The sequence below is a fragment of the Syngnathus acus genome, chromosome 2 (assembly GCF_901709675.1).
Source record: "Syngnathus acus chromosome 2, fSynAcu1.2, whole genome shotgun sequence".
NCBI lineage: Eukaryota > Metazoa > Chordata > Actinopteri > Syngnathiformes > Syngnathidae > Syngnathus > Syngnathus acus.
The window spans coordinates 20,060,553-20,075,219 of NC_051088.1; the positions used below are offsets into that span (position 1 = coordinate 20,060,553).

General features: G+C 41.4%; 1 protein-coding gene across 1 annotated transcript; it reads right to left on the reverse strand.

Annotated features, from left to right (window-relative positions):
- Positions 1–421: 421 nt before the first annotated feature.
- On the reverse strand, positions 422–14,337 carry slitrk6 (SLIT and NTRK-like family, member 6). The gene is made up of 2 exons (XM_037239035.1): positions 13,893–14,337; positions 422–4,600 (listed from the first exon to the last, which is right to left on the reverse strand). Exon 2 carries the CDS (start codon positions 4,583–4,585, stop codon positions 2,057–2,059), a length of 2,529 nt encoding a protein of 842 aa, XP_037094930.1. The 5' UTR covers positions 4,586–4,600; positions 13,893–14,337; the 3' UTR covers positions 422–2,056.
- Between the last annotated feature and the right edge of the window lie 330 nt (positions 14,338–14,667).

Genomic DNA, 14,667 nt, shown 5'->3' on the forward strand with positions numbered 1-14,667 from the left:
GGTCATTTCTTAGCATTTGTGTGGCACAACAGTGCATTATCCATGCCTTTTCCATAATGCACGTGAAATCCATAAACAAACATCGATCCCGGGTGGTGTGGTGTTTGTATGCTGGTGATGTGTACGTATATGTTTTGATGTCCCCTGCTGTGAGGGTGCATGTGGTGCTCTCGCAAGGAGCTTCTGCACCATCAATTGTTGTAGAAATTGTGCTGGCTCGCTACAACCCCCCACAGCCATTGTTGTGTGATTAAGGACTAGATTTGAGCCATTGCACAGAAAGCAGGGCTACAATAAGAGGGAAATAAAATTATTGTCTGCACAAGGATGAGCCTGTATTGTACAAAGCTGATTGGGGTGGGGTAGATGGGGACCAAGGACGCATAGACTGAGATGGCCATTCTCAATACTTCAACTCGCATTAACTTGTCCATATTTGTGTTGTACTCTTTATTTTCTCTGTTCATTAGTTACAACTTTGTTTTATGGTCTGTACAGCATTGAAGGCACACAAAACCAAAATATAGAATGCAACATGACTATGTACAGGATGAAGAGAATAAATAATGAAATCAAGTTAGGTTAAAAAAAGAAGCTACAGCGTGTGTGCTTACATGGAATCCTGAATAAAGTCAGTCGCTGAAAGTTTTGCTTAGAGTCACAGAAGAGAGTCGCAAAAGGGAGATGTGTTTTTATGCAACATTCCAAACCAGTCCAGTTTGCGACATATGTTCAGATCATACAAATTTGAGCAGTTTGTATATTTGGCGTAGGAAGAAACACAATACAGCAGGACTCAGTTGATTGTCATGCACCTTCTTGTGGCATCTGATTAGTGCAATGCATCTTACAAGACAATAGTACTGTGTAAGAGACAGTATTTCTAAAGCTTGGTTATGATTGATGCATTTGCACGTCTGCACGGCTCCGCGCGGAAAAAAAGTTGACGTCATTTCTGCAACCACACCGCCTCGCACGGCGTCCACATGGGCCAAATCTCTACATCGCGTACCTGCCGAGATTTCTAAACTACAAGTAAACTCTCGTGAGGAAAAAAAATGTTGTAGCTCTAGTAAACAACAGTGTTTTCTACTGCCCAATTCCTTGCTTTTTATTTATTGATGTTAAATGCATGCTGACTGTTCAACCCAAAGTGTTGTTAACTATTGTTTATTGAATTAAAAAAATAATCATTTATTACTTCTACTTTGGTGATGTATTGTTCATATGCAGATGACGCTCTTCACTGCTTCCTATTGTCTCGAAGAATATCGACTACACTCCGCGGCAAGCCAGGCGGATTATGAAAGGCTGTTAAAGTGGTGCCAGCCAGACTCCGCACGTCTCATTTCCGTGCGGAATGTACTTGTGTCAAGCATAAACAAAGCTTTAGTGCTCTTTTTGTGCATTTAACAAAGAAACCCTCCTCTATGTGAGCTATCACACATTTGTATAAAAATAAATAAATATTCTGTGATACTTGTTCAGTGTATAGGACAGGAGAGCAGACAAGAAAAAACAATGTACCCAGGCTTCAGTATTTCGGATGTAAAGTTATTATGTTTCTGACCCGAAAACCCCACCACACCCCCTGGCCCACAGCACAATGAGCATTCCGGTTCGAGCAATCCAGCTGGCTTATGTTGACAGAGGGTGTAATCAGGTCAGACCCGGAGTGAGGATAGAGTGATTAAACAGCCATTCTAGGTCAAGTGGTGATTCAAATTCACTGTATCTTAACATCTGCTTTATCCTGACGGGATGGGCAGGGGGTGGGAGGTTGGGGTCCTCTGGAAAGCGGGTATACTGAACGGGTTATAAAAAAACATAGCCTATTTATGTAACATTTGGCGGAAAAAAGCACATCCTCAACTGGCTACATCACATGGCTGTCAATAGATAAAATATCTGCGCAGTTACATTCTGTGCTACAATTTGACAAAGTGACGTGCCCGTTACGGATATTTCACACTGTGGAAAGTAGAGGCAGGGAAAGAGGACAAGGCACTTGCTTCAAAACGTCACATGGGGTTTGTATTTGTGATGGAGCTCAGTTTTATGCCGGTTGGTGCTCTACAATTTCCAGGTAGTCTGGCTCAGTATGTAAATTGGCTTTGAGTTCAAAGTACTCATTCTTAGTTTGCTCGAGCATAACCTTGCGCGGCCTGGAGTACATGATTGTCTCCATTAACTTTAACTCCTGCTGGTGCCCTGGGACCTGTCTTTCTACAGCAGGCTGAAGATGGGCCATGTTTTTTCGAAGGTATTCGGTTATTCCAAGCTGCTGCAAGTCTTTCTCTCGCTCCATGATATTCCTATACAAGGAGTTGGGGTCTCCAAGCGTAACAAACTCAGCCGGGCATTCCCCTGCCATGGGTTTGAACTTGGAGCTCGGGTTTCCTGTAAGTGGGGAGGTGTTCTCTTTCTCCATGATACTTCGGCAGACATGATTCTTTGAGCTGGATTGGTCCAGGCCATAATCCAGATCGGTATCGTGATCTTTGTGCTGAGAGCAGTAGGTGGGGTTGCGACATATCTGCACGATGGGACTGTGCGATCTCTCTTCGTACAGTGAGGCAGACCCAGGTCTTTGTGTCAGAGTATGGTGTGTTGTTTTCTGCCCATACATGCTATAATGTAAATGGATTGGGCTGCTGCTGCTGTTTTCTCTTGGATGATCTCCTGCTACTTTTCTTTTTGCTCTGCGGCGGCGCCTGTGCACCATAAACACAACCAGCCCAGCTGAGCAGAATATAATCATCAGGACCAAAACAAGAAGGCTAAGGATGAGCACAGAGAGTGGGACGGTGTCTGTGAGGGAGTTGAGCAAGCCTCTGCCAGTGCCATCGGGGCCCAGCGTGGCGGTCACGCTTTCCTCTCCATCTGTAACCAAGGACTGGGTATCCAAACCGGTGCATAGCACTTTGTGACGAAGGCTTCGCAGATCAGCCTGCATCACTTTCTTTGGGGTGTGGCATAAAATAGAGCCCACTACTGTGTCTTTTCTCAGTTTTTCCACCCACTGTTTCAGGCTAAACAAGTCACAGCTGCAGTCCCAAGGGTTGTCCTCTAAATAAATCTGCTCTAATGAGTCTAGTTGATCAAGCACATTGCTCACTGGCAGGTGCATAAACAGATTTTTCCTCAGATTCAATTTGGTGAGGGGTGCATTGCGAAATATCTGTGGCGGAAGAGAGCTGAGCAGGTTGTTGTTTAATGACAACAGATTAAGGTTTGGCAGGGGATTAAATGTGCCCGGAGCAATGTCCTTGATAAGGTTATATTCCAGGTACAAATACTCTAGATTGTGGAGACCCACAAACATGGTGGAATGCAGTTTGTCAATTCGGTTGCCATTCAAATGCAGTTTTTTCAAACTGTTCAAGCTAAGGAAAGTCTCATTGTCAATGTAATCAATTCTATTGTTTGCCAGATTGAGCAATTCTAAGCCATCATGTGTGACAAAGTCATACCTGTAGAGTTTCTGAATCATATTTCCCGTCATGACCAATTTTGTCGGGCTTTGAGGAGGTACTCCGATATCTGACACCTTTTGAATTCCTCTGTCTTGACAATGCATCAAAAACCCTGCCACCGGGTAATTGTGACACGAACAATGCTCTACACAAGGACTACTCGGAATGTGAGATGGTGTGGGTTGCTTGGCGTCGTCTTTGGCGTCAGTCAACTTGGGAATCTGTGCTCCTTTGGATGATGGTGTAACAACCATATCCAGTGACTTAGAGGGCTCTTCTAAATTGATATCGGCGTGGGATGGACAGAGAACTTCTCGCTTGACTTTAGCAAGGATGCTCCCCTTGAAGTTGTGTGGTGTGCTGCAAACCACCTCCCCAATAGCAGACTGGCCCCTCATATTCTCCATCCAGATTTTTAAATGCAATATATCACAGTCACACACCCAGTCATTGTCCTCCAAGAGTAGTTCCATAATGCGGCCGATGTGCTCTAAAAACCCGACGTAAGGCAGCGTCTGGAGTTTATTGCCTCGTAGGTCCAGGTGGGTGAGAGGCACAAAACGAAAAATGTTATTTGGTAAAAACTCAATGGAATTATCATTAAGGATTAGGACCTTGAGGCGAATCAGTTTGTTGAAGGCCCCTGGTTCAATGACTCGAATGAAATTTGTGTCTGCTTGGAGAAACTCCAAATTCCCCAGGCCTTGAAAAGTGTCCTCTTTGAGAGTGACCAGGAAATTTCTGTTGATGTGGAGTTTTTTCAGTGAAGCAAGGGCACTGAAGACTCCGGGTTCCAGCTCTTGTATGCTATTACCGCCGACATGTAGAGAAAGGGCATTCTTGAGCACTTCCATTTCTTCTGCACGAAGCTCAACCAAGTCATTATTGTAAAGGTTCAAATGGAAGGGCACATTTGACAGAACATTTATTTGTGAGATTGCGCTGATGTTTCTCTGCTCGCAGTTGATATAGAAGATACCGTCCTTTGTCTCACAAGAGCACAAGGAGTCACAAGACTCGCTAATGAAAGTCGACGGCTTCAAGGGATGGGAATCTTGAGATTGGGCTGCCCTTAAAAACAAGGTGACAAAAATGATGCAGGGCAACATGATGGTCTGTGATACCTGTAAAAACAAAAAGTGGATGGGGAGCAGAGAAGAGAAAACAACATTAATAGGAAATAATTTCATGTTTTGAATTCTAAAACGACATTCAGTTGCAAGGTAAAATGTCTACAAAGGTGTACAATGGATATTTAGCGGCTAATGGGGACTCAATACACTTTAACAATTTACAGAAAAAAATATACAGCGAGTGCTGATTTCAAGGCTGAGAGAAAACACAGATGGCATATTTTCCTGTGACTCACAGTGGGATAATGATAATGCTGCATTTGAAAATATGTCTCTCTTTTGACTCAGTGTTTAGCCCTGCCTATGCCATGCATCTATGTGACTCACAGAGCTACTTGATTCAAATGTCATCCCATGTTTAGCTCAAGAACACATTTGTAAGAACATTTTAACCACTTATTACCCAGCAGGACTGAATGGATACCAACACAAATGATGGCATCTGAATTGGTGCGACATAGACATAATGTATCCATTAATTGGATTTAAGTTACAATAGAACAAAGGGTGAATACCTCTTATTAAATGCCCGTGTTATATCTTGACCCATGAGTATATAACTATTATAGGAATGCATTCTTTAACAAAACTCAGCAGCCGGAATACTCCATGGCACACGACTGTGTAAGGAAACCTATGACCCATTCAATAATACATTATCGTTTGTCCGTACTTCCTTAGTATTTGAAATTGCGAAGATGTGAGACTTGGTTAATGTCTGTGTGTGTAAGTATTGAACATAATGTTATATTAAATTCAACAAAAATGCCTTACGCCAGTTTGTGTGTGTGTCTGTGTGTGTGTGTGCGTGCGTGCGTGTATGTGTGCGTGTGCTTAACATGAAAGACAAGCTTAATAGATAACACAAACCATCTTAGATAAAAAAAAAAAATATTAAAAACTCGTGTACCATTGTCGTGGGGGTTTGTCGAGGGGACTTGAGGACCTTGTGATACATTATACAAATCTAACATGAGCAATTTTTTTGTTGATATTTTACCCAGCCCAAATGCACTAAACATATTTACCTGAATGAAACCACTAAACTCATTAAAACACCCTTTGGGTAATATTGTGCCGGTTCTTACTCTCTCGTCAACCAGTGGGACACTTGTACAACATCATCCAGTGGAAACAAAAGGAAGTTTCACAGTTCTCCGAGACCCACTTTTTAAAGTGGTCTCAGTTCGCTTCAAAATGAACTCTGGTGCGGTTTGCTCCAGGTGCATAGATCCGAATATGCAAATATGCAGAGTAGGAATGCAGCGTGTAGGACTCGCATGTTTTCCTCCACTTTTGATCCAGACCAAACAAGCAGACCAAAAGACTTTTCTGGTCTGAATACCAGTACTGAATACTTAAAAATACACGCTATAGTGGTGGCGGGAAGGAAGAATTGCGAAAAAGCAGGGGTTCACTATTCTTCAGCCTTGCCAGCATTTAGACGCGGTATAAAGAGCTCCGCTTTCGCTTTCCTTGTTCAGCAGCTTTCTGCGTCTCACAATGCAAACATTCGTGCCACAATTGATGTAGTTCCAAGGTCACTTTCCAGACACAACTCAGACACTGAAGCGCTGTGTGGAGCACTGTTAACAAGAGGATATTTTCAGATCAACATAAATGAAACACCAAGCCCCGGAAATTAAACAGGACTGTAATGTAAGCAGACAACTGAATGAATAACCTTGTCAGTCGGTTACAGTTTAACTAAAACGATGAAACGTGTTTCACCACCGGGGCATGCAGAGTGTATGGGGGATTGGGTTGGGGGGGGATTGGCCCACATAGACAATGGCTCTGGCATCCCCTTGAATGTGGGCATCAAGTTATCTTAAGTATGGTTAATCAGACATGCCTGCCTTTCTCTACTGTACATGCGATGATGACACTGATACTTCCGAGGATGGAAGCAGTTCCTTAGTCAAAGGAATTATATTGTAATGTGTGTTATTACAATTATTGTAATTACAGACATGTGCGAGTTATATTACAAAATGACAGGAAAGTGTTTTTACCGGTACTAAAAATCCCAGAGGCTCTGAGAATATAAACAAGGAAGTAACCCGGACGTCCGGCACGCCAAAGACACCTGTGGTGTGGAACAAACTAATAGGTCCTTAGTTTCGGGAGTTATGTCATTTAAAGTATGTTAAAAAGCTTACTATATATACATTTTTAAAATAAATCATTAAATATCATATTGGAATGAAAGTAAACATTTTCCACAACCCCTAGGTTCCGGTAAACATTTATACAAGATGTGCATTTTTATTTTTTTTGCCATATTTCTATGTATAATTGTATAATAGTGAAAATGTAACTGACAAATTGACTAATCTGTCAATGCCAGCCAGTGGTGTTGTTAGGGGTTCACGCAGGGTCTTTTTCAGTCAGCATTACGTATTCCCATTCCTTAATCCCACCTGATGCACACGGTTCAGTAATTCCCAGTTCTCCCGGGACCACTATACCATTGGTCAATGCAAATCTTGTACAAAGGTCCATCCATTGCACCTTCTGCTTTTGATCTGCTTCTTTACTTCTCAGTGACACAAATTTGAATACTTAATTGGGGAACTGCAATATTAATTTGGACCCTGGTCCAAGTTGCGGCTTTGGGTTACGAAAGTAATAAATGCCAGAATAGATGTTAAAAGACTCAAAGAACAGAACTAACAACCAATCTGTGACAAGTTGTCAAGTCAACACACCATCAAGCATTTTTTAACTGTAAATTTCCACAGTTTTTCACCCATTTGTTTACGCTCGCAGCAGTATCACATGCTGATGGTACAAATGGACATTTTACAAATTTTCCACTCCCCAGTCACACCAGTTTATATTTGCTTCTCTGTTGAACCACCCACTCTATTGTCGTTCCGCTAGTGCCATGTTCTAGAACAGAATTCTTACTTTGAAGCAAAAACCTAGTGACGTTAAAAGACGGATTCTTTGGCTTGGTATTTCAAAGTCAGTTCCATATAAAACCTAAGTAGACAAGCTGTTGTTGCATATGCACACATAAACAGAGTCTGACATCGAAGCAGTATGGCAATTTCCTTTTAATATTTTATCCGTGGTTCTCATATCCAAGATGTTCTTCTTAACTCGAAATAAAAACCAGACTATCATACAGCAATATCTGATGGTGAATATTGTTAGCAGAAGCCAAATATAGAAGAACATTAGTCTCACATGTATTTGTACCTGCATTTTAAACAGACTGTCAAGATTCTTTGTCTCGTCAAGAAGCTCAGAGTTGCATGGCACACGTCACAAGAGCGTGAGATAAAACATCTTTCAGCAGTAGTCTCCCTGCTCTACATACACCATTCAAATATGCATCGCTTTAATTAATTTTTGACTCCTATTTGCTTGTTGAAGCATTCTGCGAACATTGTGAAACCTCATCTTAAGACAAATGTTAGTGTAGTTCTGACGTTGACAAACCTCTGCAACGCACAACTGCTCATTGTTACATTGAAAAGGGGGCACCGCCAAGCATGTGATTTTTACTGACAGAGTTTTCCGTTTAATTTGTATGCCTCGTGAACAGAATGCCCCACGTGTTGGTGTTATTTTTATCGTCAGTCTCACACTTTGCAGGGAATCAACTCAATACACGAATCTGAATTTAGAGAGTGCAGAGTTATAAGCATATAATTAGAATTGGCATCATGCAGTGTTCCACTCAGCAGTTATTATTGGAATACAATAAAATTCAGCAAACTGTGAAGCCCAATTCCGGTTCTCAATTTTAGTTGGTCTGTGAGCCACAATCTTTGGATTTTGAATCATAATGTCAATCAAAAGAACTGTCTGTATACATTTTGAGAACATAGTCATGACTCTGGAATTTGCTTGTTTTATAGGTCATCACCAAAATCTGCACAGTCATTTCTTCACATTTTATTCATGGGCTTCACCCTCATTAACAAGTTACAATATCTGCATTCATGGTGAAAACTCTTGAATCTTGAATCTTGAATTTATTGTGACAGCAGCAATGTTGAGGAAGTACACTTTTTTTTACAAACGTTTCAAAATAGAATGGACTTTCGAAGTAGGTTCAACAAAAAAGAGCTGAAAAACGGTGCAGAATTTTAAACACGTGGGAATGATTTCATCCTGAGAAATGTCCTCATTCAATTACTGAGCGCCGCGTTTACATTTGCCTTTTGGTTGACTTTTGTTTCTAATTGCATGAAGAGCGTACTATTTCAAAAGGAGCGTCACGTTCCACCTCTGTGCAATATTCTACATGACGGACTTAAAATTCCTTCAGGCTTCATCTGTTCTTCACTACTTGAATTGCTCGATTCAACATGGCAACCGCAGTCAGCGAGAAAGGCCACAGGGTACTGGCAATGATCGTCTTATGATTTCCTCCATAAATAGGTGTTGCTGCTCTCTCAAACCTCTCTCAAACGAGGCGATACTTGCGCAGTAAGAGATTATAAAAGATTTTACTATATTATGCTGACATAAGTATCGAAATATGGGAACTGGGTGTGGCAGTAAAAACGTCAATTATATGAACCAGCTTCTACTCTCCTTTTTTTAGGTTGACGCTTCTGAAGTTCTTCCACTAAATTTATCCAACAGTGTTTGATTGACTTAATATAATCACAAGGTCGCTGTGATGATGGAACAAAAACGGGCCTGGTAGGAGTAAATAATTAAAATTTAGTGGTTTAGCACCACTTTTGATCAATAATTTACTTTGTGTGGAGACAGTTGACAATATTGTTGCTGTCCAATGACAAGCCTGTCTATCCTGTTTTTTTCCTTCCAGGAGCAATAAAAACAGGACTGCAAAATATGTCAATAAAACACACCACAAACGACAAAGGGTCTGGTGCTGTCAGGAATTTGAGGCACAGTGAAAAAATATCTCTTTGGAGCCCCTCCTCTTCAATATTGAAGATAGTCTTAGACTCCCAATCTGATTGCATTTTGTGATGTTTAAGTTGGCTCAGGTAGATAATTTATTTCCTCCTTGACCAAAAACAGTTTATTTATTCTACGTTTCCATGATTCATGCATGTGAGATGAGTTATGACACAATAAATAAAACAAATACTGCAGGTTTCTTGGAAAACATCCATTAAGGGTATGAAACTGACTAAATGAAAATATGCAATATTGCAGCATGCAAAATAATAATCATTCCCAACCGTGCATATATTCAACACAAGTTATGGTGGTCAGTATCAGTCTCTGCCCTTGTAGTGACAAAAGCAACAGCAGCAGCAGTAGCAGCTTTAATACAGGTTAGGAATAGCGCTGTTCACGGCATGTTTACCCCCCTCAGGCATTGCATGAATTAACAAAATGACGAGACTCTGTTGGCCTGCACGTTCTACCCAAAGAACAGTGTTCAGTAAGAATGTAAGTTAAAAAGCTCTTCAGCATGTTCTAGCATGTCAAAAAAATAAAGTCAAGACATGAAATCAATACTCTCAATGCTCTCACTATCTGTTTTTGGATGGCTTTAAATGTGAGGCTGCATTTATTGAACAGTCACAAGCTAAAAATAATGCGTAATCGTCTAATCAACCTCTCTACAAACCACAGATACAATTACTTGGAACTAACTGCATTCTTCAACTGCTGAAAAATAATAATTGAATATTAATGAAATGGTTGTTTCGTGACTGCAACCTTCCATTGTGACAGCCAAAGCACAGAATCCTCTGCAAGCAGCTTTTTTTTTCTTTTTTTCTATCTGTGTTATTCATCTCTCTGGCGATTATACAGGCACGTGTCGCTGCAAAACAATTCCTGCCTGAAGAGCAGTCGTCCTTCGACCGAGTCCCTCGGAGGTCAGAAGCCAATGGTCGCGTGTGGCCACTATTACATCAAGTCCAACTGCTTTTGCTCGCAGGCACAAACGAGAAGGGAGTCAAAGAGAGTGTAACTTGTTGCATGCAGCCAGGCGCGGTTTCATTTCAGTGACACACACAAACATCTCCTCTGCTTGACTGTGCAGAAATGTGACTGTATTTTTGTGCCTTTTTTATGCACACGTGCACACTCTGGTCGCATGCAATTGTGCCGTGCAGTGATCCCGGGAGCCAATTACTGAGGAAGTGAGGGTCCCTTTTTCATCCGTAGTAATGGAAGTGATGTGGCTCACCCTGCAGGGTCAACACCACTACTATGCCCTCAAATGCGTAAGAGCAAGAGAGATTCACTCCAATGTAACCCTGATTTAATGATACTTCCTTCAACTAAGGAATATTCACTTTTCCTTTTGCCACAGCACATTTCGCCAGGCCGATGCGTGTTTCTTTCTTTGGCGACCACTGTTGCGCCATTTGGTAACCCAATGTAAACCTCAGGGGCTGTTGTATAATCTTTTGTGGTTATTTGCTCATGGTAATATAACTAAGAGGTACTCCCCATACTCATTTAGTCTGGCTTCTTTCCAAAAACATGCCTGTTACGTAGGTGTATTGAAAACACTAAATTGTCCATTGTTTATGTGTAAATGTGGGTGTGAATGCTTATTTGTCAATATTGTGCCTGCGTTTGGCTGTGCGTACCCTGCCTCTCGCACAAAGTCGGATGGCATGAACTCCATTTCACACGCAACCCGAATAAGCATTACGGAAAATGTATGGATAACTAGCATGGCAGAACCACCGATTTTTAGATGAATGGATGCCTAAATTTTGTTCCCTCAATTTATGTAAATATGATTTTTTTAATGGCATTTATGCAGAAAGTGGAGACTCTTTAGATTAATGGATGCCTACATTTTATTCCCTCAATTTATGAAAATATGACTTTTGTAATGGCATTTATGCAGAAAGTAGAGAATCTGGAATGCCTAAACATCCATGAGGTGTGAAATTACTCATCCAAGTAATTTTATCAGATTTCTTTTCCCTGTATTGTGACATCACAAGTCAGCTAATCTACATAATACTGTTGACTCACAATATTTCTTCACTCACACTTTTTGCTTCTTTTCTTTCCAGACTACATGGAAACACATAATCACGATTGGTATAATGGTGGTGGCGACTCCACTGTCCCAGCCCCATCTACCTGAGTTCGAATTGGTGCCGCCAGTACGTCACTGGTTTAGGGGCACAGGTGGCCAAGTCACCAGTTTTGAAGGCTATAAGAAGTGAGGATTTACTGACGTACACTCAGGCACGCGAAGCTAGCGTCCTTTACTTTGCGTTAGCTTGGTTGCTGTGGATAGCATTTGAACGTTTCACTCTACACCTCACAGTCAGGGTGCGGGTTCTATTCCACCTCCGGCCCTCCCTGTGTGGAGTTTGCATGTTCTCCCCATGCCCGCGTGTTTTTTTTTCCAGGCACTCCGGTTTCCTCCCACTTCCCAAAAACATGCTTGGTAGGCCGATTGAGCACTCCAAATTGCCCCTAGGTGTGAGTGCGAGTGCGGATGGTTGTTCGTCACTGTGTGCCCTGCGATTGGCTGGCAACCGGTTCAGGGTGTCCCCCGCCTACTGCCCGATGACCACTGGGATAGGCTCCAGCACGCCCGCGACTACCGTGGGATAAAGCGGTAGAGAAAATGGATGGAGGGATGGATGATGATGCCTGGAGAGGCACAGAGCGATAACGTCATCATTACTTTTTTGCCAACTCCATTACTCATGGACATCGGGCAAGAGCATAGGTTTTCAATGGAGGATATAAATAAGTAGCTTACCCACGAATTTCACACATTTAGCACATTGCGATGGCTGCAATGTCAAAGCGTCTTGTGATAGACAATCATGGGGAGAGATTGAAACGGTCGAAAGTGTGGTTACATTTCTCAAAGGTTGATGGTGACGATGCATGTTGCCAAACATGTTGCAATGAATCATTAAAAAAAAGTGTGGAGAAAAACAAGCAAGCTCAACGAACATCTAGAAAATTTGCATCCCATCTCACATATGAGCTTTTTGCTGTCCAACTGCATGTTCTGTATTTCTGTACACTAAATAATTGTTTTTGTAATGTTAAACCTCAGAATTGTGATTTATTCAACGTTTTTTTTTCTGTAAGTTATTGCTTTATGTGTTTTTTTAATAGATGTTGTGGGACAAGTTCATTTATCTGCATAAAAACAGTGTTGATATTTTTTTTTTCTTAATAGAAATGCCGTTAAAGGAACTGATCAATAAGCAGTATTGCTAAGAGAAGTAGTATTGTTAAAATCTTAAGCATACCCATCCCTATTCGTGAGGTTCCTTACAATGCCTGGATCAAGATTGGTGCAAATTCTGAATTTGCAATTTATATCCCTTCAATTTCTGTAACTGCATATCCATGTAAGAGTTAGAACCTATTTCCGCTTACTTCTGACAAAAGGCACACAGAATTGCCAGATTTGAACCGAAAGGATAAATGCTATAGAAACTGGATGGCTGAATGGTTAGCTGGTCGGTTTATCGGAATCACGATAAACCGACCAGCTAACCATTCAGCCATCCAGTTTCTATAGCATTTATCCTTTCGGTTCAAATTTGGCCCAAAGTTTGCCAGTCAGTCACAAGCCACATATTGGAAAACACACTTTTAGACTCCATTTCACACTTGAGAATTTAGGGTTTTCAGTGAAACTATCAGGCATGTTCTTGGAAAGCAAGAGGAAGTCCCTTTATTTAATGAAAACCCACGCAAAAGCAGAGAACATACAAACTTTTCACAGGAAGGCTGGAACCGAGATACAAACCCAGAACTTCAGAAATATATCGACCGTGCTAAGCCAATAAACTAATACTGAAATAAAATAAGCACTAATGGCTGTATTAATGCTTTGGATAATAAAATAACCTAACAAATCCCAATCAAGCAATGTTAAAGAGTGTTGGACCCAGACATTGCATTTAGTTTCTAAAAAAGAGCAATTGTGAAACTGGTGTCAAAAATGCTGGTTGGACTCGGTTATTTTGAAAGTACAGTAGTCGCTGATCCATACTTTGGGCAGTGGGCGGGGTACACCGTAAAGCGTTTGTTCCTAACTAAACACCGTTGCTGCTTTCCGATTGGTTCTTTATACCGATTATAATGTACCTGGAAAACAACTGGTTCACTCAAACAACCTTCTGCAAACCTAACACGCCCATAATAAACAGTTACGTGAGAAAATCAAATACATTAATTTAGATACTGTAAGACTAATGGAAGGGCGCAGCATGAGTCTGGAGTGTGCCGCCGTCAATTGTGTCACGGGGCAAACATCCAGGTGGGCTCAAGGTTAGCTGTCAAGTTCAAGCTATAATGTGGGAAAAATTGAACGACATTGAGTTCTTACCAATAAAAAGTGATGGTGAAAAAGCTATTCCAAATAACAGCGCGCGGTAGATTACTCCATCGGTGCGCAAGTCTCTCAGCGCCGAGGGTGAACTTCTTCCTCGAGAAAGAGTCAAGTCTCCGCTTGTCCCGGTCACTGACACGCTGTCACACGCGTGGGAAAAAAATCCTTTCCCCTCTGATACCGGCTAGATGAGCAACACTGGTCCTCCGCCACCTTCCCCAGAATGATTGGGTTTAAATTCCCAGTTTAAAGGAATTGGGAAGGGGGAAAAAAGTCGGGTGCCTTGCAATAAAACGTCAGATTTATTTGTTGTTTTTACTGCACAGGCAGACACCACAATAACAAAGGTGTGATCTGTAACCTTCTGTCCTCGCAGCGCCGTGCGTTGTAAAGCGTTAACAACTCTGCGACGCCTTGGCTCTTCTTAATTTGCATGATGTGGAGGTGCAATACAGCGAAAGGGGAGTTGGGTCAAGCTTTAAAGAAAACGCAACTACACATCCGGGAAAGCTTGACAAAATAAGAGCGTCGTCATATATGAAGCTTCATAACTGCGCCTTTTGTTTGGTATCTGAAGACATATTTGTATTTTTAAATACAATGTAAAAATTGTAATATTGTATTGTATTGTAATAGATGGAAATAATAAATAATCGACACACACAAAAAATACATAAATGCACGCGTTTCAAAAGACGATTTCCGGTATTTAGCATTCCAAATGTGTAGTCTAATAATACAGCAGGGAGCTGTTAGACTCAACGCCCTCCTC